This window comes from Erinaceus europaeus, chromosome 2 (assembly GCF_950295315.1).
Source record: "Erinaceus europaeus chromosome 2, mEriEur2.1, whole genome shotgun sequence".
Lineage (NCBI taxonomy): Eukaryota > Metazoa > Chordata > Mammalia > Eulipotyphla > Erinaceidae > Erinaceus > Erinaceus europaeus.
The window spans coordinates 138,416,267-138,439,671 of NC_080163.1; the positions used below are offsets into that span (position 1 = coordinate 138,416,267).

General features: G+C 43.8%; 1 protein-coding gene across 2 annotated transcripts in view; it reads right to left on the bottom strand.

Annotated features, from left to right (window-relative positions):
• Window positions 1–22,839, bottom strand: part of SNTB2 (syntrophin beta 2) — a 103,845-nt gene extending 81,006 nt beyond the window's left edge. For both annotated transcript variants that reach the window (XM_060185277.1, XM_060185278.1), the window contains exon 1: window positions 22,224–22,839. In XM_060185277.1, coding sequence (XP_060041260.1) covers window positions 22,224–22,824 — 601 coding nt within the window. In that variant the 5' untranslated portion in view covers window positions 22,825–22,839. The remainder of the gene's footprint in view (window positions 1–22,223) is intronic.
• Window positions 22,840–23,405: the final 566 nt, after the last annotated feature.

The window sequence follows — 23,405 nt, forward strand, 5'->3', positions numbered from 1 at the left end:
GCACTGCTCAGCTCTGGTTTATAGTAGTGCTGGGAATTGAACCTGGAACCTCAAGCATGCAAGTCTTTTTCATAATTACTATGAATGTCTCCTCAATCCCTCACTTTCAGTTTGGTTTTTCAAACAATGTAAAATCATAAAATATTATGTATATACAAACACAGGAAGAGCAAAAACAAACTGTTTTTTGTCCACTCACAGATATTTAGCACCAGGCAGCTGTGGGCACATAATCACTCAACTGTCATGTTTGAATCAAGACATCATAAAATTCTCACTAAGGGAGAAGAGTCAGCACATGACCAAACCAAACTAAACAAAAAAAAAGTTGTACAAATTACTCAGCAGCTAGTACAAATGAATCAGGGTACAAGCTTTTTCACTGGGCCTTTAGAGTTAAAAACTAAAGTAGTGGGTGGAGGGTAGAAAGCATGATGGTTATGCAGAGACTCTCAGGGTCCAAACTCCCAGGTTCAATCCCACCCTATACCACCATAAACCAGAGTTGATCAGTGCTGTGATTACAAAAAAAAAAAAAAAATGTAGTCAGGTCTTATCTAAGATTAACATGATAATATCTTTATGAATGAAAACAAGTATAGCAAAGGGAAAAAAGGAAACAGAGAAAAACACAGGTGCTGGCTATTATTCCCATAGAAGGTCACATTTTTTCATTAATTATTACATTACCAGTATCATATTTAAAAAGCACAAAATAAAGTCCTTCCATCCTGTGATAAATCACTTTTAGTACAGACTTAAAAATAATAACAGGGTGAGGGAGAACTAGGAAGATAACTTAGAGTGTTAGAGCACCAATATGCATGCCTGAAGTCACCGAAGTGACAGGTTCAAGCTCCAGCATCACCTTACACCACAGCAGAAAAGTGCTCTGGTCTTCCATAATAATTAAATCTTAAAAAAAAAAAAAAATTCTGCAGGTGTCTATCTTTCTCTCCCCTCTCTCTCTGTCTTCCCCTCCTCTCTCCATTTCTCTCTGTCCTATCCAACAACAAAGCAACACCAACAATGGCAATAATAACCGCAACGAGGCTGCAACAACTAGGGCAACAAAAAGGGGGAAAAATGGCCTCCAGGAGCGGTGGATTCATGGTGCAGGCACCGAGCCCAGCAATAACCCTGGAGGGAAAATAAATAAATAACAAAGCCATGTGCATAAGCTTCAGTGCTGTGGTCTCATTCTATTTCTCTGTCTCTCAAATAATATAAACATATATATATCAGGATGGGAAGAGAAGAAATTATACTCATGTGACAATAACAGCCTTATAAATAAATAACTTCCCTAATAGGATGATTAAAAAAATAACCAAGGATCAATAGTTGAGTCACTATTCTGCCCACTCTGAGAATCAGAGGCAGAGAGGAGTCCTTGGCACTGTGTTCTTGTTCTCTCTCTTTTTTTTTTTTTTTATAGTTTTCTTTTCTTTTTTTTTTTTTTTAAGATTTTACTTATTTATTAATGAGAAAGATAGGAGGAGAGAGAGAAAGAACCAGACATCACTCTGGTACATGTGCTGCCGGGGATTGAACTCAGGACCTCATGCTTGAGAGTCCAATGTTTTATCCACTGCGCCACCTCCCAGACCACTCTTTTTTTTTTATTTAATTAATTGGATAGAGACATAAGAGAAATTGAGAGGAGGGGAAGATAGACATGGAGAGAGCCACCTGTAGCCCTGCTTCGCCACTTGTGAAGCTTCCCCGCTGCAGGTGGGGTGCAGGGGCTTGAACCCGGGTCCCTGTGCACTGTAGTGTATGCGCTTAACCAGGTGCACCACCACCTGGCCCCCTCTTTCTTTCTTTTTCTCTTTCACTGGAATTGGATGCCTGAGGTTCCTAGTTGGATCCTTGTAGCTGCATGTAGCAGAGTAGTACTCTGGCTTATCTGTCTTATGTGAAACTCTCTCACATGTGTAATAAAACATATTTGTGTGGCTCCCCACCTGCAGGGGAGTCGCTTCACAGGCGGTGAAGCAGGTCTGCAGGTGTCTATCTTTCTCTCCCCCTCTCTGTCTTCCCCTCCTCTCTCCGTTTCTCTCTGTCCTATCCAACAATGACAACAACAATAATAATAACTACAACAATAAAACAACAAGGGCAACAAAAGGGAATAAATAAATTTAAAAAAAACATTAAAAAACAAACAAACAAACAAAAAAAACACCATATTTGTGGACTGGGAGACAGCATAATGGTTACGAAAACCTAATGCCTAAGGCTCCCAGGTCCCAGGTTCAATCCCCCCACCACACTACCACCACCATAAACCAGAGCTGAGCAATGCTCTGGTAAAAGAAACAAGGGAGTCAGGCAGTAGCACAGCAGGTTAAGCACAGGTGGTGCAAGGACGAGCCCCGACTCCCTGGACCTGCAGGGGAGTCACTTCACAAGCGGTAAAGCAGGTCCACAGGTGTCTGTGTTTCTCTCCCCCTCTCTGTCTTCCCCTCCTCTCTCCATTTCTCTCTGTCTTATCCAACAACAACATAAATACCAACAATAATAATAAGTACAACAATAAAAAAGGGAAAAAAGGGAATAAATAAACATTTAAAACAAATTAACAAGAAACTGTATTTGCGCGTTTGCTGAACAAAAGCAGTCACATACAACAGTGTGTTACAATTTTTTCTACTTTTGAATAAAGTGGAAAATACAGGTCATACAGATGAGGGCCATCCACTCTTGTTAAGGGGTACCAGTTTGTTTAACATAGTCAACAAAGTATATAACTTTAGAAAGACAAAATCAGGATCATCAGTATAAAAATACTATGATTACATGTTAGCCAAGCAGAGAAGCATAATTTCTGGAAATAAACAATCCCTATTTCAATTTCCAGAACTAAATTCAGTCCAACAGTCAAACTAACAATTTGAATTAAGTAGAAAGGTAACTTGATGCCAAGAATGATGTGGTAAACTGCAGAGTGGAAAAATACTTGCTTAAGCCACAGACCATTCATTTGAGATGAAGTATTGAAAGGGCTGATGTTGCAAATTTCCACATGTTGGTAAATCATCTGAAAATATTTTGCTTCAATTTAAAACTGGATGTTCTTAAGTATGCTTTATGTTTCCTGAAATTTAAATTTGCAGTCAATTTATTTAGGTTGTGGGTAATGCGTTAATTAGTAAACCTTTCTTTTCACAGAGCAAAATTAATGAATCATTTGTCTCTGAAAAACTTCTGCTTCTGAAGGAATTTTTTTTTTTTTTCCTCCTCCAAGGTTATTGCTGGGCTGGGTGCCTGCACCATGAATCCACCACTCCTGGAGGCCATCCCCCCCCCCCCTTTTGTTGCCCTTGTTGTAGCTTCGTTGTGGTTATTATTATTGCCCTTGTTGATGCAATTCGTTGTTGGATAGGACAGAGAGAAATGGAGAGAGGAGGGGAAGACAGAGAAGGGGAGAGAAAGATAGACACCTGCAGACCCGCTCCACCGCCTGTGAAGCGACTCCCCTGCAGGTGGGGAGCCGGGGGCTCGAACCGGGATCCTTATGCCGGTTCCTGCGCTTTGCGCCACATGCGCTTAACCCACATGCGCTTAACCCACTGCGCCACCGCCCGACCCCCTGAAGGAATTTTAAATCTACGCTAGGAAAGGCCTGAGGTGCTGCTGCCTCTTTTTAGGTAGTGGCAAATCCTGACATCTTAGAAACTACTTTCTCAACTTGTTTTCTCTTTTGAGGATCAATAAAACTATACATGAAATAAGTTCTATGAGCTTGGAGCCTACTGGGAGATTTCTGGTGCTTCTAGTGATCCTATGGAAACAAATGCAACTGAATAGCAACACCATCCATTTCCATTTCCTCATATGGCAAGCAAATCAGGACAGGTCTCCTCAATCTCTAAGTTACAAGACAATAATACTAATGGAGGCTCTGAACAACTGAGTCCTATCATAATAAGAGAAGGAAAAGGGTTCCAAGAACTATTTTCAATGGAAAAGAAAAGGCAAAAATCCAAAGGTTATAATTACTATATTATTATTATCATTATTGCCTCTAGGGTTATTGCTGAAGTTCAGTGCCTACACTAAGAATCTACTGCTCCTGGAGGCCATTCTTCCCATTTTGTTGCCCTTGTTATTATTGTTGCCATTGCTGCTGCAGGGGGATCACTTCATAAGCGGTGAAGCAAATCTGCAGGTTTCTTTCTCGCCCCGTCTTCCTTTCCTCTCTCCATTTCTCTTTGGCCTATCCAACAACAATGACAGCAATAACAATAACAACAATGATAACAATAAACAAGGGCAACAAAAGGGGGGGAAATATCCTCCAGGAACAGTGGATTCATAGTGCAGGCACCAAGCCCCTGCGATAAAACCTAGAGGGAAGAAAAAAAAAAAAGCGAGCTGCAGCCCTGCTTCACCACTTGTGAAGCTTTCCTCCTACAGGTAGGGACTGGGGCTTGTACCAGGTCCTTGCACACTGTAACTTGCATGCTCAACCAGATGCACCACCATACAGCCCCTGGATCTACAGTTTTCTGAACTTTTTTTTAATACTTAGTCATCTATTCCCTTTTTTGTTGCCCTTGTTGTTTTATTGTTGTAGTTATTATTGATCTTATTGTTGTTGGATAGGACAGAGAGAAATGGAGAGAGATGTGGAAGACAGAGAGGGGGAGAGAAAGACAGACACCTGCAGACCTGCTTCATCGCCTGTGAAGCGACTCCCCTGCAGGTAGGGAGCCGGGGCCTCAAACCGGGATCCTCACGCGGGTCCTTGCGCTTTGCGCCACCTGCATTAACCCGCTGTGCTACCGCCTGACTTTTTTTTTTTTTTAAACTTCTTATGGACCACTAAGAACTACTGAGTCCCTAGATCTTGTTGTGGTTCTCTGATAAATAAGTAAATGCATCTTTATTTAAATAAGTAAGTTCCATGCGGGGGTTGAACTTGGGACTTAATGATTGAGAGTTTACTGCTTGGTTTACTGTGTAACCTCAGACCCAGCAAAGACTCTCTTTCTGGTAGCGCAGCAGGTTAAGCGCAGGTGGTGAAAAGCGCAAGGACCTGCGTAAGGATCCCGGGTAGAGCCCCGGCTCCCCACCTGCAGGAGAATCACTTCACAAGTGATTCTGACTTCCCCTCCTCTCTCGATTTCTCTGTCCTATCCAACAACCACAGCAATAACAACAACAACAACAATAAACAAGGGCAACAAAAAGGGGAAACAAAAAGAAAAAAAATTCAGGGTTAATTCAATATATCCAATCTGCCTACACATGCTGTCATTTATTTCTTTACTACAGCTGTTTTTTTGTTTGTTTTGGCCAGACCACTGCTTACCTCTGATTTATGGTGGTGTGGGGGTATTGAACCTGGAACTTTGGAGCCTCATGAATGCTATCTACCCCACCCTCTACTGCAGCTTTTTTTGCACCCCAATGTCTCAGAAGTATCAAATAAAATGCCTGTGCTAGTATTAAGAGTCTCACTGCCAGAGATTCTCTATAAATACAAGGTCTCTGGGTGCATGGATTATCAATAGTAGGCTGTCCAGTAGCGTGGAGGTAGTATAACAGGTAAAGCACTGGACTCTCAAGCACAAGGTACTAAGTTCAATCAGAGGCATCAAGTATGCCAGGGTGATGGTCTTGTTTTCTCTATCTTCCATTGCTCTCTTTTATTAATCAATAAATAAATCTTAAAAACAAAAAAAAATGTTGGCTGTCAGGCAGGATAGATAGCATAATGGTTATAAAAACAGACTCTCATGCCGGAGACTCTGAAGTCTCAGGTTCAAACTCCCATACCACCATAAAACAGAGCTGAGCAGTGCTCTGATTTAAAAAAAAGACAAGAAAAATTGGCTGGCTGGCAGCCTGGGAAGTGGCACAGTGAATAAAGTGTTGGACTTTTTAGAAAAGATCCAGAGTTGTACTCCTGGCACCACATATGCCAGAGTGATACCGATTCTTTTTTAAATACTTATTTATTCCCTTTTGTTGTCCTTGTTGCTTTATTGTTGTAGTTGTTCTTGTTGTTGGATAGGACAGAGAGAAATGGAGAGAGGAGGGGAAGACAGAGAGGGGGAGAGAAAGATAGACACCTGCAGATCTGCTTCACCACCTGTGAAGGGACCCCCTGTGAAGGGACCCCCTGCAGGTGGGGAGCCGGTGGCGCACTTAACCCGCTGCGCTACCGCCTAACTCCCACCCTGATTCTTTCTATCTCTCCACCCTTACCCCCCTATCAATAAAAATAAATTGGGGGGCAAGGGTTAGTAGGCTATCTAGGTAGGGAAATGCTACCAGGGTATTATATTGTCCTCTGGAAAACACCCTGCTTTAAAATGTTTTTTTTTTCCTTTTTATTTTTTATTATATTATTTGTTGGATAGAGACAGCCAGAAATGGAGAGGAAAGGAGAAATAGAGGGAGAGAGTGACAGAAAGACACCTGTAGCACTGCTTCACCACTTATGAAGCTTTCTCCCTGCAGGTAAGGGCTGGGGACTTGAACTAGAGTCCTTACATATTGTAACATATGTGCTCAGTCGGTGCACTATCACCTAGCCCCCTTTAAGATGTTTCTTCAGGGCAGGGGTAGATAGCATAATGGTTATGCAAAGAGATTCTCATGCCTGAGGCTCCAAAGTCCCAGGTTCAATCCCCTGCACCACCATAAGCCAGAGCTGAGCAGTGCTCTGGTAAAAAAAAAAAAAAAAAAAAAGATGTTTCTTCATTGACTTGGGCAGTACAGCAGCAGGTTAAGCGCAGTTGGCACAAAGCGCAAGGACAGGCGTAAGGATCCGGTTCCAAGTCACTTCACAAGCGGTGAAGCAGGTCTGCAGGTGTCTGTCTTTCTCTCCCTGTTTGCCTTCCCCTCCTCTCTCCATTTCTCTATGTCTTATCCAACAACAATGACATCAATAACAACAATAACTACAACAATAAAACAACAAGGGCAACAAAAGGGAATAAATAAATATTTCTTAAAAAAAGATGTTTCTTGAGAGGAGGCAAGTGGTGGTGGTGAATCTAGTTGATGAGCGCACACATTACAGTAGGCAAGGACCCAGGTTCAATCACCCAGCCTGCCCTTGCAGGGGCAAATTTCATGAGCAGTAAAACAGTGTTGCAGTTGTGTGTGTGTCTCCCCCCGCCCCGTATGGTTTTATTTATTTATTAATGAGAAAGATAGGAGGCAAGAGAGAAAGAATCAAACATTACTCTGATACATGTGCTGCCAGGGACTGAACTCCTGTTTCAGAGTACAATATTTTATCTACTGTGCCACCTCCCGGACCATACTCTTTCTATCTCCCCTTGCCTCTTAGTTTCTCTGTGTCTATCCAATAAATAAATAAATGTTTCTTAAATCTCTTTATTTATTGTTTATTTTTGCTTCCAGGGTGATCACTGGGGTACGGTGCTAGCACTACAAATCCACTACTCCTGGAGGCTTTTTTTTTTTTTTTTCCGTTTTATTGGATAGAACAGAAAGAAATCAAGAGAGGAGGAAAAGACAGAGAGGGAGAGAGAAAGACAGACACCTGCAGACCTGCTTCACTGCTTGTGAAGTGACCCCCTGCAGGTGGGGAGCTGGGGGCTCGAACCGAAATCTCTGAGCAGGTCCTTGCACTTTGTACTATTTGTGTTTTAACAGGGTGGGCCACTACCCAACTCCCCCAACTTCTCTCTCTATTCCCAATTCCACTATTCCCCTCGTTTCTCAATGACTCACCTCTGATTTTTGGTTGCTTTTCACTACAACAGCTGTCGTTCTCTCACCTTTGGCCTTTCCTCATTGCATTTCATCCAGTGCATCCTCTGCTGCCAACCCAAAATTCTGTTCCCATCATGTCACTTCCTGGCTCAAAAATGGATTGCATCAGTTCCCCACTATTTCTATTCCTTTAAACCCACCCCATTCTCTTGGACTTTTCTCTTAGTTATACAAACATGCCCCAATTCTTTCCCATTTAAAATAAAACAATTGGCTAAGAAGGTGGTAGTGGATAGAGCCCACTCCTTACATGGCTGTGGCCCCAGGTTTGATTCTCAATGCAAAATAGTACTGTCTTTTGGTGGTGCAGGGGATTGAGTATAGGACCCTCAATAAAGAGTCTTGTCTAAATTAAAAAAAAAAAAAAGTTAGGTAGGAGTAGATAGCATAATGGTTATGCAAAGAGACTTTCATGCCTGAGGCTCCAAAGTCCCAGGTTCAATCCCCTGCACCACCATAAACCAGAGCGGAAAAGTGCTCTGGTAAAAAAAAAAAAAAGGGAGTCAGGCGGTAGTGCAGTGGGTTAAGCGCACGTGCTGCAAAGCGCAAGGACAGGCTTAAGGATCCAGAGGAGTCACTTCACAGGTGGTGAAGCAGGTCTGCAGGTGTCTATCTTTCTCTCCCCCCTCTCTCTTCCCCCTCCTCTCTCCATTTCTCTGTCCTGTCCAACAACGATGACATCAATAATAACTACAACAATAAAACAACAAGGGCACCAAAAGGGAATAATAAAAAAAAATTTTTTTAAAGGAAAAAAAAAAGTTTCCCCTTGGGCCAACAAATAGTTTATGTGGATTGTGTGCTGTTTAGTCATGCATGAGACCCAGCTTCAAGCCCAGCCGTACAGCACTAAAGAAAGATTTGGTGCTATGGACTCTTCCTCTCTCTCTTAATTTTTTTTTTTTTTTTTTTTAACCAGAGCACTGTTCAACTCTGGCTTATGGTGGTGCGGGGGATTGAACCTGGGACTTTGGAGCCTCAGGCATGAGAGTCTGTTTGCATAACCATTATGCTATCTACCCTCCACCCCCTCTTAAATTTTTTTTTAAATATTAATTTATAGGGAGTCGGGCTGTAGCGCAGCGGGTTAAGCGCAGGTGGCGCAAAGCGCAAGGACCAGCATAAGGATCCCAGTTCGAACCCCGGCTCCCCACCTGCAGGGGAGTCGCTTCACAGGCGGTGAAGCAGGTCTGCAGGTGTCTATCTTTCTCTCCCCCCCTCTGTCTTCCCCTCCTCTCTCCATTTCTCTCTGTCCTATCCAACAACGACAACAACAATAATAACTACAACAATAAAAAAACAACAAGGGCAACAAAAGGGAATAAATTTTTAAAAATTAATTTATTATTGAATAGAGATAGAAACTGAGAGGGGGTGGGGGTCTGGCGGTAGCGCAACGGGTTAAGTGCATATGGCACAAAGCTCAAGGACCAGAGTAAGGATCCCAGTTCGAGCCCCCAGCTTCCCACTTGCAGGAGGATTGTCTCACAAGTGGTGAAGCAGGTCTGCAAGTGTCTATCTTTCTCTCTTCCTCTCTCCATTTCTCTGTCCTATCCAACAACAACAACATCAATAACAGTAATAACCACAACAATGATAAAACAATAATGGCAACAAAAGGCAAAAAAGAAAGAAATTGAGAGGGGAGAGAGAGAGAGAGGAATAGAGACAGACAGACACCTACAGACCTGCTTCACTGTGAAGCTTTCCTCATGCAGGTGGGGACCAGGGACTTGAGCCTGTATCCTTATGGAGTGTAATGTGTACATTTAACCTGACACGCCACCACCTGGCCCCCTTAAAAAGTTTAAAAGACCATATTATTTTATTTATTGTTTGGACATGAACTCAGCCTTGTACATGTGCTATACCATTGTGCAGCCTCCTGAACCAAAATATTTTTATTTAGAGAGAGAGAAGTACAGACACCTCAGCACCACTGCAAGACCCACTTGCATTTTAAGGCATATACACTACCAAGTGAACTATCTCCCAGCAAAATCTTATCAAAAAACTAAAAATGAAAAGCCAAACAAGCACAAAAGCATAACTTTCCTTGATTCTTCCTTCAACTCTAGTTACTAACCTTCTTTACTTTTCTTTATTTTTCTGAGTTTTAAAAAGTCTTTGTGGGAGTCGGGCAGTAGTGCAGCGGGTTAAGTGCAGGTGGCGCAAAGAGCAAGGAATGGCCTAAGGATCCTGGTTTGAGCCCCCAGTTCCCCGCCTGCAGGTGAAGCAGGTCTGCAGGTGTCTTTCTCTCCTCCTGTTTTCCTCTCCTCTCTCCATTTCTCTCTGTCCTATCTAACGACGACAACAATAATAACTACAACAATAAAACAAGGGCAACAAAAGCTAATGCCTTTCTCATTCATAGACTTCATATTTATCCAGTTTCTCAAGCAATAAATCTTTTCCTCCATTTTTCTTTCTTACTCAGCCCCTAAACTATTCATCTGGACCTACTATCCCTATATCCTTAACTTGTTCAGTTTCATACTGTCCTATCTTTATAGTATCGCAACAACCTCCTTAATTGCTTTCCCTTACTTCATGTCTTCCTTCATCTACACTTCATCTGCCACTCTGAACTTCCTAAAACACCACTCATTGTATTTGAAGTAGTGAGTGGCCCGGAAATGATGCAGTGGCTAAAACTTTGGGCTAAAAGCATCATTTCCTGAATACAATTCCTGGAATCACTCATATATCTGGCTCACTCTATATATATGTACACATATATATATTATATATTTAAATTAATACAGCATGGGGCTGGATGGTGGCACACCTGGTTGAGTGCACATTACAATGTGCAAGGACTGGGGTTCAAGCCCCAGGTCCCCTCCTGCAGGGGGAAAGCTTCACAAGTGGTGAAGCATGGCTTTAGCTCTCATTAAAAAATATATCTTTATTTGTTGATTGGATAAGAGACAGCCAGAAACTGCTGGGGGGGAGGGGGGGTTGAAAGAGAGAGAGACCGGGAATTGCGTGGTAGCGCTACAGGTTAAGCGCATGTGGCGCAAAGCCAAGGACAGGCGTAAGGATCCTGGTTTGAGCCCCCAGCTCCCCACCTGCAGGGGAGTCGCTTCACAGGTCTGCAGGTGTCTATCTTTGTCTTGCCCTCTCTGTCTTCTCTCCATTTCTCTCTGTTCTATCCAACAACAATGACATCAGTAACAACAATAATAACTACAACAACAATAAAAAACAAGGGCAACAAAAGGGAAAATAAATATAAAAAATTTAAAAAAGAAGAAAGGGAGAGATAAAGAGAGACACTTTCAGCCCTGCTTCCCCACTTGTGATGCTTCCCCCCCCCAAGGGCTGTAGATAGCTTAATGCTTATGCAAAAAGACTTGCATGCCTGAGGCTTCAAAGTCTCAGGTTCAATCCCCCCCACCATAAACCAGAGCTGAGCAGTACTCTGGTGGTGGTGGGGGGGGAAATATATATATTTTAAAGACACACTTTAAAGATACAAAAATAGAAATCAAGGAAGAATGAGATAAAAATTAAACAAATACAGTAACAAGTCCCTGAAGATGTCATTAGGTACTATATGACTCAGTGTAGTATACTTTTAGGGTAAAGTTCATTATTATTATTTTTTTAATTTTATTTATTTATTAATGAGAAAGATAGGAGAGAGAGAAAGAACCAGACATCACTCTGGAACATGTGCTGCCGGGGATTGAACTCAGGATCTCATGTTTGAGAGTCTAGTGCTTTAGCCACTGCACCACCTCCCGGACCCCCATAAAGTTCATTATTAATGTACATACATTCATCTTTCATTTTTAGACTTAATTCTTGACAGATGCGATTGCCTTGAAATGAGACAAATGGGCTGAGTGATGGATGACCTGGTTGTGTGCACACATTACAATATGCAAAGGCCAAGGTTCAAGCCCCCAGTCCCCACCTGCAGGGTGAAGCAATGCTACAAGTAGTTCTTTCTCTCTATCTCCTCTTTGCTTCTTAGTTTTTCTCTGTCACGTAGAAAGAAGGAAATATGACAAAGTTTCTTACTTCAAAGAAATGTCAGCTCTATATTTTTGTTATTGTTTGCAGTGTTCAATCTGTAATCTAGGATTTCCTTGTATGAAGCCACTTGCTCATTTTATGAAGATTAATTCATTTAAAAGTATGTAATACAAGATAAATCCACTTAACTCTCAAGTAAACTGTAATAAATTACAATATAATAGCAGAGATTACTACTTTCAATTTCTCTCTCATCTTAAGACATCAACTTACATACCAAATGTGTTGGGACCATCTGAAAAGACTGTGGGGCCCAGGCACCTGGTTAAGTGCACATAGTATTAAGCACAAGTACCCATGCAAGGATCCAGGTTGGAGCCCCCAGCTCCCCACCTGGGGGGGGGGGGCGCTGCTTCACAAGCTTCATGTCAGTGTCTTTTCTTTCTTTTTGCCTCCAGGGTTATTGCTGGGGCTCCTGGAGGCTATTTTTCCCATTTTGTTGTAGCTGTTGTTGTAGTTGTTGTTGTCAAAGCTTAAGAAGCAACCCCCTGCAGGCGGGGAGCTGGGGGTCCTTATGCCAGCATTTGTGCTTTGCGCCATATACACTTAACCCACTGCGCTACTGCCCAGCCCCCTGCAGGTGTCTTTCTTTCTCCCTTTCTACGTCCCCTACATCTCTCAATTTCTTTCTGTCCTGTCCAATAAAAGTGGAAAAAATGAGTGCTGGCACCGAGCCCCAGCGATAACCCTGGAGGTAAAACCAAGTTAAAAGACTGAATCAGCTGCATCTATACATTAAGTATTAATAAAACATAAGGGTTTTTTTTTAGCTTGAAAAATGAAAAACAGGGGTAGCATAATGGTTATACAAAGAGTCTTTTTTTTTTTTAATAATTTTTATTTATTTCCCGTTTTGTTGCGCTTGTTGTTTACAAAGTCTTTCAGGTCTGAGGCTCCTAAGTCCCAGATCCAATTCTCAGCACTACCACATGCCACAGCTGAGCAGTGCTCTGGTAAAAAGAAAAAAGAAAAAAAAAAACAAACCCCACAAACAGCTCACTGGCTGATACTCCATCCAAGTCCTTTGATGATCTCATTTCAGCCCATCTTCCCAGTCTGCTCCCCATGTCCACATTCCCTGTACCTTACCATGCTTTACTTCTCTCAACACACCAGTTCAATATCATTTGTTTTTTTTTTTTTTTTTTTTTTTTGCCTCCAGTCACTGGGGCTCAGTGTCAGCAATACGAATCATCACTCTTGGCAGTGCCTTTTTCTTTTTTTCCCCCCTTCATTTTATTAGCTAGGACAGAGAAAAAATGAGAGAGGATGGTAATATAGAGTGAGGGAGAGAAAGACAGACTGCTTCACCACTCATGAGGCGGACTCCCTGCAGGTGGGAGCAGGGGCTCGAACCCAGGTTCTTGCGCTTGGTAATATGTCCGCTTAACAGGGTGCACCACCACCAGGCCCCCCAGTATCACTTTATTACCTCTGATATTCTTAGCATTTAGACTTTGTTTGCAGAGCACCTTGTTCTCACCACTTTCAAAGCACTTATCACAGGGGTCGGGTGGTGGCGCAGCCGGTTAAGCGCAAGTGGCGCAAAGTGCAAGGACCAGCATAAGAATCCCAATTTGAGCCCCCAACTCCCCATCTGCAGGGAGGTTGCTTCACAAGCAGTGAAGCAGGTCTTCAGATGTCTTTCTCTCCTCTTTTCTCAATTTCTCTGTCCTCTCCAATAACAGCAATAATAACTACAGCAACGATGAACAAGGGCAACAAAAGGAAAAAAATAGCCTCTAGGAGTAGTGGATTCATAGTGCAGGCATTGAGAGCCAGCAATAACCCTGGTGGACAAAAAAAAAAAAAGTCACTTATCACAACCTCTATAACTTTCCTAACTAGTCAAAAGGGAAGGACTATTCCCAATTTTGGTTTCCCAACAGCCACAACACCACCTTGTTAGCACTTAATAAATGTTAACTGACCAAATGGAAATACTACAAAAATCCTTCTGGCCTGCTTTTAAAGCTTACTTTGTATTGCCTGGCTCCAATTTATCTACTCATTTTTATTTTATGCCTCCATGTCCACCCCTGGTCTGTTCACTATCATGTCACACTCATTTTGGCTTTTACTCAGATAACCACTCAACTTGGACTGCCTTCTAGCTACAGAGGAGCAACCTATCCTTCAAGTCTCAGGTTCAATTATCCTTTCCTCATTAAGTCAGACTCAACTCTTCCCACCTTCCATACTCACTCCCTTCAGAGAAATCTTAAGAGTACTACACATTTTAACAAATATTCTCTCTACGTGGTGGTTTACTCCTCCTAATTCTAGTCCAAATTCTTTCATTTCAGGGACTACCTTAGACATCTTTAACACACACCAATTACAACAATTACTTATTTTTTAGAATTTTTTCTTTCTTTTTATTTGATAGGACAGAGAGAAGTTGAGAGGGGAGGGGGAAATAGGGAGAAAGGAGACACCTGTAGTATTGCTTCACCACTTGAGAAACTTTCCGCGCAGGCGGGGACCAGGGTCTTGAACACAGGTCCTTGCACATAGCAACATGTGTGCTCAAACAGGTGCATCGCTACCTGGACCCTAAAACAATTATTTACTTATATGCTTGAATCCACCACTCCTCAACTGAGGTTCTTTGTTGTTGTTGTTGTTGTTGTTGTTTGCTCCAGGGTTATTGCTGGGGCGGTGCCTGCAGTAGGTTCCTGGTGGCCATGTTTCCCATTTTATTGCCCTTGTTGTAGTTATTGTTGCCATTACTGTTGTTGTTGGATAGATCAGAAAGAAATCAAGAGAGGAGGGGAAGACAAGAGGGGGAGAGAAAGATAGACACCTGCTGACCTGCTTCACCACTTGTGAAGTGACTCCCCTGCAGGTGGGGAGGCGGGATCTCCCGAGATTCTTCCACCTGACCTTGCACTTTGCACCATGTGCACTTAACAAGCTGCGCTACCATCCACTGCTTCACACCTCCGCCTTTTAAAAACATTTTTACTATTTATTTATTCCCTTATGCTGCCCTTGTTGTTTTATTGTTATTGTTATTGATGCCGTCGTTATTGGATAGGACAGAGAGAAATCAAGAGAAGAGGGGAAGACAGAGGGGGAGAGAAAGATAGACACCTGCAGAGTTGCTTCACCGCTCACTTGTGAAGCTACTCCCCTGCAGGTTGAGAGCCGAGGGCTCGAATCAGGATCCTTAGGCTGGTCCTTGTGCTTTCAGCCACGTGTGCTTAGCCCCTGTGCTACTACCCGACCCCCCTCCCTTTGCACTGCTCAGCTCTGGCTTATGATGGAAGAACATTCAGAAGTAGCAATAGGTATAGGTATGAATTGGAAAGGAAGGCAGGACCATAGAAAACATGCACTAAGGGGTCAGGCAGTGGCACACCTAGTTAAGTGTACATATCACAATGCACAAGGACACAGGTTCAAGGACACTGGTCCCCACTTGCAGGAGGAAAGCTTCAAGAGTGGTGAAACAGGGCTGCAGGTGTCTCCCTCTCTATCTCCTCATCCTCTCTCAATTTCTCTCTCTACCCAATAATAAAAAATATTAAAAAAAGAAAAATGCATATATATCCATAGAATAATCGTCAGGATTTGGGCAGTAGCGCAGTAGGTTAAGCGCACATGGCGCAAAGTGCAAGGACCCACATAAGGATCCCAGTTTGAGCCCCCGGCTCCCCACCTGCAGGGGAGTCGCTTCACAAGTGGTGAAGCAGGACTGCAGGTGTCTTTCTCTTCCCCCTCCCCTCTCCATTTCTCTCTATCCTATCCAACAAGCACGACATCAATAACAACAGCAATAATAACTACAACAATAAAAAAAAGGGCAACAAAAGGGATTATTTTAAAAAATAATGATCGTCCAGCAGAAAAGTAATTACAGAAGCCAGACCTTCCACCTTCTGCACTCCATAATGATCCTGGGTCCATACCCCCAGAGGGATAAAGAATTAGGAAAGCGTGGTCCGGGAGGTGGCATAGTAGATGAAACATCGGACTCTCAGAAGTCCTGAGTTCAATCCCTGAGTGATGTCTGGCTCTTTCCCTCTCCTCCTATGTTTCTCATAAATTAATTAATTAATTAGGAAAGCTTCCAATGGAGAGAATGGGATACAGAACTCTAGCAATGGGAATTGTGTGGAAGTACCCCTCTTTTCCTACAGTCTTGTTGATCATTATTAAATCAATTAAAAAAGAAAAATAAGGGAGTCGGGCGGTGGCGCAGTGGGTTAAGCGCACGTGGCGCAAAGCGCAGGGACCGGCATAAGAATCCCGGTTCGAGCCCCCGGCTCCCCACCTGCAGGGGAGTCGCTTCACAGGCCGTGTAGCAGGTCTGCAGGTGTCTATCTTTCTCTCCCCTCTCTCTCTGTCTTCCCCTCCTCTCTCCATTTCTCTCTGTCCTATCCAACAACAAAGCAACATCAACAATGGCAATAATAACCGCAACGAGGCTGCAACAACTAGGGCAACAAAAAGGGGGAAAAATGGCCTCCAGGAGCGGTGGATTCATGGTGCAGGCACCGAGCCCAGCAATAACCCTGAAGGGAAAAAAAGAAATAGTCAACCCATGTCTGTGGTCTTGAAAGAACTACTGCAGTTTCCCATGGAGAACTACTGTAGAACTCTACTTCCTAATTTTGTAAATCAATACTAAATCACTAATAAAATTTTTAAAAAATTAAAGCAGTCTGAAAGTACTTGGAGAAAAAGAGTGCTTTTGTTAATTTATAGTATGTCTCTTTTATATATATATTTATTTTCCCTTTTGTTGTCCTTGTTTTTTATTGTTGTAATTATTATTGTAACAATAATTACAATAATATTAATTAATTATTATTGTAACAACAATAATAATTGATGTCGTTGTAGTTAGATAGGGCAGAAAGAGAAATGGAGAGAGATGGGGAAGACAGAGGGAGAGAAAGATAGACATCTGCAGACCTGCTTCACCACCTGTAGTGGAGCTCAAACCGGGATCCTTACACCAGTCCTTGCGCTTCGTGCCACCTGCTCTTAACTCACTGCATTACCGCCCGACTCTGTTTATCTTTTTTTATTATTATTATTGGATATAGAGACAGAGAGGAATTGAGAGGAAATGGGGAGCTAGAGAAAGAGACACCAGCAGCCCTGTTTTACCACTCGTGTAGCTTTTTCCCTGCAGGTGGGGGCCAGAGGCTTGAAACTGGGTCCTTGAGCACTGCAAGGTGAGTGCTAAACCAAGTACACCACCACCACATCCCAACTTATAGTATATTTTAACCACCCAGTCCTAACTTCATTCAGCTTTTGTTGCTGTCACTACTATATATTCCCAGTCCCCCAAAAAAGCTCCCAACATATAAACTGTTGAATGAATAACCTTTACTTTTTATAACCCTTTTGAGGGAAGTATTATTACCATGCCAGTTTTACAGATGAGGAAACTAAGTTTAGTAAGGTTGAGTAACTTGCCTCGAAGTTACAGGCTACTAGCCAAAAACAAACCCTTGTCTTGTCTGACCACAAAGTCCTTTTTTGTACCCTCACAGGGGAATAACCTCTAAACATCACTGAGTCTCTTTACTAGTGTCAGCTCTTTGTTCTTCAAAGGCTCAATTCAAGCTTCAACTTCTTCATCAACATTTTTTTCAGTGGATCTTCAATCCGTCATCCCCACCAGGGATCTCCGTAGATCTCTTTAGATCTCTTTCTGTGAGGTGCCCTCATCATGATTCTATGTTAACAGTGTAATTGGCCCTTTACTTCATTTCTTATCTCTTTTATCTTAACTCCAAACTTCCTGAGGGGTAGCCATGAGGTAACTTCAAGTGCTTCTGCAAGTGGAAGAGTTGACTAAATGATGAATGAATTGATGAATAATCCCTCCAAATCCCTGAGATAAAAAGGAACCCTTTAGCTCAGATCTCTAACCACAGGCAACAAGTTTTTCTTTCCTTGGGGGTGGCAAGAGCATGCCTGAAATTCCCTGCCCACATTAGAAAAAAGCACCACTGTGCTATGTTAAGGCAGTGTATCAAGTTTTGAGATATCTAATGATGACATCTGTTTCAATTTTTTTTAATTTCTATCATTATATTTGTTTATTTACATGTTTTTCCCCTTTTGTCCTTGTTGTTTATCATCATCGTCGTTACTGTTGTTGTTATTGCTGTCGTTGTTGTTGTTGGATAGGACAGAGAGAAATCGAGAGAGGAGAAGATAGACCTGCTTCACCACTTGTGAAGCAACCCCCCTGCAGGTGGGGAGCCAGGGGGTCGAACCCAAATCCTTATGCCAGTCCTTGAGCTTCGTGCCATGTGTGCTTAACCTGCTGCACTGGTTCCCCAGTCTCAAATTTTTAAAGAGTTAAGCATAAAACCTATCTTTTATAAGAGGCCTACCTGGGTGGGACATTAATTTCCAACTTTAAATACTGATTCAACTAAGCCACTGTTTTCAGAGAATCTGCATAGTCTAAATAAATTTATTGTTATATCCTTTGGCTTGAAAGTGGTATTTCATACTTCCCCACACATAAGGACAAAGTGACTGTCTTTTACAAAATAGGAAAGTACAGTAGAACCAGTGCTAGGTAAAAAGGTAGTCAATAAATAAATTATGCTATCATTTCCTTTCTAAAAGTACACATGACCTATTTCAGACTAATGAATACTAGAATGCATTTACTAGATGAATTCTGTTTAATTTGATTTAAATTATATCTAACAAAAACTGGATAGAAACTACATGTTGTAGCAGATAAGGCATTAAGGTTCTCAAGCTTCAGCCCCAAAGTTCCATCCCCAGCACTGTATTTGCTAGAGTGATGCTCTGGTTTCCCCATCACTCACACACACACACACTCCTCTCATTAATAAATAAATCTTTAATAAAACTTAAGGGCAGGGGTAGATAGCATAACAGTTATGCAAACAGACTCTCATGCCTGAGGCTTCGAAGTCCCAGGTTCAATCCCCTGCACCACCGTAAACCAGAGCTGATCAGTGCTCTGGTAAAAAATAAACAAATAAAATTTAAAAAGTGGTGTAAAAAGTTGTACTGTTTGGTATTACCACCAAGTACTATGTAAATAATACTACATTTGATATTTTGACTCTAATAATTTTTAAATGTTATTTTATTTTATTTTTATATTTTATTTATTTTATTTTTGAGATATGCCGAGGGAGAGAGAGAAAAACACCAGAGCACTGCTCAACTCTGGCTTATGGTGGTGCAGGGGATTGAACCTGGGACTCTGGAGTCTGTTTGCATAACCATTATGCTCTCTCCGGCCCTAGAATGTTATTTTTTTTTTGCCTCCAGGGTTATTGCTGGGGCTCAGTACCTGTACCATGAATCCACTGCTCCTGGAGGCCATTTTCCCCCCTTTTTGTTGCCTTTGTTGTAGCCTTGTTGTGGTTATTAGTTATTATTGATGTCGTTCATTGTTGGATAGGACAGAGAGAAATGGAGAGAGGAGGGGAAGACAGAGAGGGGGAGAGAAAGAGAGACACGTGCAGACCTGCTTCACCACCTATGAAGGGACTCCCCTGCAGGTGGGGACCCTGGGGCTCAAACCGGGATCCTTACGCCGGTCCTTGTGCTTTGTGCCACGAGCACTTAACCCGCTGGGCTACCACCTGACCTCTTAAAATGTTTTTTTCTTTTTATTTTTTTTATATTTATTTATCTTCCCTTTTGTTGCCCTTGTTGTTTTATTGTTGTAGTTATTATTGTTGTTGTTATTGATGTCGGTCGTCATTGTTGGATAGGACAGAGAGAGAAATGGAGAGAGGAGGGGAAGACAGAGAGGGGGAGACACTCCGAAACACACCTGCAGACCTGCTTCACTGCTTGTAAAGCGACTCCCTTGCCAGTGGTGAGCTGGGGGCTTGAACCAGGATCCTTATACTGGTCCTTGCGCTTCATGCCACGTGCGCTTAACCTGCTGCGCTACTACTCTACTCCCCCTAAAATGTTATTTTAGTAAGATTGAGAGTCACAGAGACAAAGACCAGAGCACTCACTGGTTTATGGTGGTACTGGGGACTGAACCTGTCACCTTGAAGCCTCAGGCATAATGGTCTTTTGCATAACCACAATGCTATCTCTCCAGACCAAAATTAATAACCAAGTGCTTAGCTAAACCCAACTTTAAGATACATATTTATTTTTTAAAGATTTTATTTGTTCACAAGAAAGGAGGGGAAAGAGAAAGAACCAAACATCACTCTGGTACATATGCTGCCGAGAAGTGAACTCAGGACCTCACACTTGAGAGTCCAATGCTTTATCCACTAGGCCATCTCCCAGACCACTAAGCTACATATTTAAAGTAATCAGTTTTACACATGTACAGCCCAAGCCACAATGTACAATTTTACTCCTTTAATAACACAAGTTTCTTTCATTTTCTTCTTCTTCTTCTTTTTTAACCAGAGCTCTGCTCAGCTCTGGCTGCTGGTGGTGCCAGGGGCTGAACCTGTAACCTCAGAGTCTCAGGCATGTAATCTTTTGCTTAACCATTATTTATTTCTCAAATCCAACTCTAGTTTATATATATATATATATTCATTTTCCCTTTTTTTGCCCTATTGTTTTATTGTTATTGTTTTAGTTATTACTATTGTTGTTGTTATTGATGTCTTCATTGTTGGATAGGACAGAGAGAAATGGAGAGAGGAGGGGGAGACAGAGAGGGGGAGAGAAAGACACCTGTAGCCCTGCTTCACTGCTTGTAAAGCGACTCCCTTGCAGGTGGGGAGCTGGGGGCTTGACCTGGGATCCTTACATGGGTCCTTGTGCTTTGACCCAAGTCCTTGTGCTTTTGCACCCACTGCATTACCGCCTAACTCCCCTAACACTAGTTTCTGAGCAGTGTCTAGCTCTTTCTATAAATGAGATAAAAAATAAAATTTATATAAATAGAGTATGCTATAAAGGTGAAATACTGGAATTTCACCATTGGAACATATTAAACCATTTATTTGCAAAGTAACATTTTCCCAAAATTTTACAGATTTGGGGAAAAAATGAAAACCATTTCGTCAATTAATTTGGCCTTTTGGTCTCTCAGTTTAATGACTGGTGTCTATCTATCCCCACTCCCCACCCATTCCCTTCTGTTCTCTGCCAAGAATGCCTTGACTCATCTCTCTGCCTGTCTGTCCAGCACTGCCTTGGAGATTTGGGCAAGATTTAGCTGCTTAAAGTCTTCTCTGACTAAACTTAAATTTCACTACTTCCTAACTGCATTTCCTTGGCATGTATGCACAACATGCGTTGCACAACCAGAAATTTGTAAGTAGTTTGCATTTTCTATCGTTTTCCCAAGCAACAACCAAATAGACACCATTCTTTTCAATGTCCTCTTCTTTACATAATGTCATCAAAAAAAAAAGGTCTCTTGAATCACCATCGCTAAAGGAAAAAAAAAAAAATCCGGAATAAGCAACTAACTTTTCCTATCACATATACAATATTCTACCATCTCCAACACTCAAACATTCATGAATCTTTCCAGATGATGAGATTTAATTCTGCCGTTAGTTCCATAAATTCACCACAAACGACCCAGGTAAATAAGAATCACCTCTGTGCTTGGAGGATAACTGGCTATTCAAGATATCTTGAACTTTAACGTTTTAAAATTTCTTCTAGAACGCAAATTTGGCTTGAATTCAGTTGAGTGCCTGCGAGTGCTAGGAAGCTGGCACCAGACTCTTGCAAAAAAAAAAATAAAGGGGGGTGGGGGGAGAGAGACAAAACTCTAGTTGGCAGCCGGGGTTCAGCCATGTGAACCTCCACTGTTAAACCGAGACTCGTTAACCACACAAACTTGCTGCTTCAGCTCCCTGGCTTCAATGAAGTGCTATGATCTCTTTGGGGTATTGTTGAGAGCCAATGATGGGTCAAATTCCCATAAATTAACAAGCGCTTTAGTGGTTTGCCGAAGCATACCGCTGGCATCGGTGCGGTTGTTTTTTTTTTTTTTAATGGACCCGCCCGCTCCAGGGAGCCAGGGGTGAGTGAAGCGAGCTGCGAGCCCTGCGCCGCGCCGCGCTCCGCCCGGGTTCTCGGTGTCAGCTTGTCGCGCAGGGGCGGGGCTGCACGCGCGGCTACTTTTTACTAAATCTCCACCGAGTCTTCCTTGGGAGACTGCAAGCCACACTTCGGCGGCTGCCCAACTTTTCCTGCAAAGAGCATCAGCTTTTGAAAAAAAAAAATTTTTTTTTTAAATTTTTTGTGGGGTTGCTCCCCGCCCCGCCCCCTCCCTTCCCCCCATTCCAGCTTTCACCCGAAATCCCAGCAAAACCGGGTCAGGGGAGAGGAAAGGGAGTTAGGACTCCCGAGGAGAAAGGAGCGGGCCGGGCCGGGCCGGCCCAGGGGGTCAGGAGGCAGAAACAAAAGTGAGCGCCGCCCGCCCGCCCGCCCGCCGCCGCCGCGCTCACCCTCCAGCAGCACCTCCTTGCCCGCGCGCTTCAGCGCCTGCACGGCCTGGTCGTGGGTGGCCTGGCGCAGGTCGGTGCCGTTCACCGACAGGATGGCGTCGCCCAGCCGCAGCGCCCGGCTCTGGTCGGCCGCCAGCCCCGGGAAGATCTTGGAGATGAGGATCGGCATCCGGTTCTCGCGGCCGCCCTTGATGCTGATGCCCAGGCCGCCCGCCTCCTGCTTCACCACCCGCACCCGGCGCACGGGCGGCGATGCGCCCGCCTCAGCCGTCGGGCCCAGCGGGGACGCGGGCGCGGGCGGACTCGGGGGCCCCAGGCCGCGGCTCGGGCTCCCGGGCAGCGAGTCGCCGGCGCCACCGCCGCCGTTCGGGAGGCCGTTGAAGGCGGCCGCCGCTGGACTCAGCGAGGGCTCGGGGTCAGCCGCTGCGGCGTCGCCCGTCAGGCTCAGGCTCTCGCCGCTCAGCTCGGCCACCACCCGGACCCAGCGCTCCCGCAGGAGCAGCTCCACCAGCCCCGCTTTGGTGGCCCGCGTCCACACAGCCATGGCCGGCCCCGCTCCCGCCGCCGCCGCCGCCGCCGCCGCCGCCGCCGCTCCCCTCATTCCAGTCAAGCAGCCTGGGCGCTTCCCCCTTCCCGCCCGAGGGGGCGGGACGGGCCCCTCCTCCCGGGAGGTTTATTATTCATGAGCGGCCACGCCCATCACTGGGAGGGGCGGGGCGAGGCCGGCGTGGCGGCTTCCGGGAGCTTCTAGTTTCCCTCCCCCCAGCCGCCTGCCGTCCCGTCCCTTGCTGTAGCTCACCGGACATGGGCAACCTGAGCGCTGCAAGGCTACCTCTCATATTCCCCTTCCGTCCCTGCTGCTCCTGTTGCCCTCTGAACTTCTGACCTCTGCTTCCACCGTGCGATTTTCCGGAGCTGCCCGGGCACGGGAAGCATAACTAGCTTGGAGAAGCACTTTGCAAGTCTGCAGAACTGAATTGCACATTCACCCTTGCATCGATTGGTTGGACTTGACTGAGTGGTCTTTTTGAGGTCTGCAAATGAGCTGAATAAAACGTACCACAGCCGAGAGCTGGCGGTCTAAGAGTGGCAGAGGAAATCTGATAACCAACCAACTTAGTGTGATACTTTGTGGTTAAATGTCATGTAGAAGCCCTGAGAGCAGAGTAAAGAAACATTTGG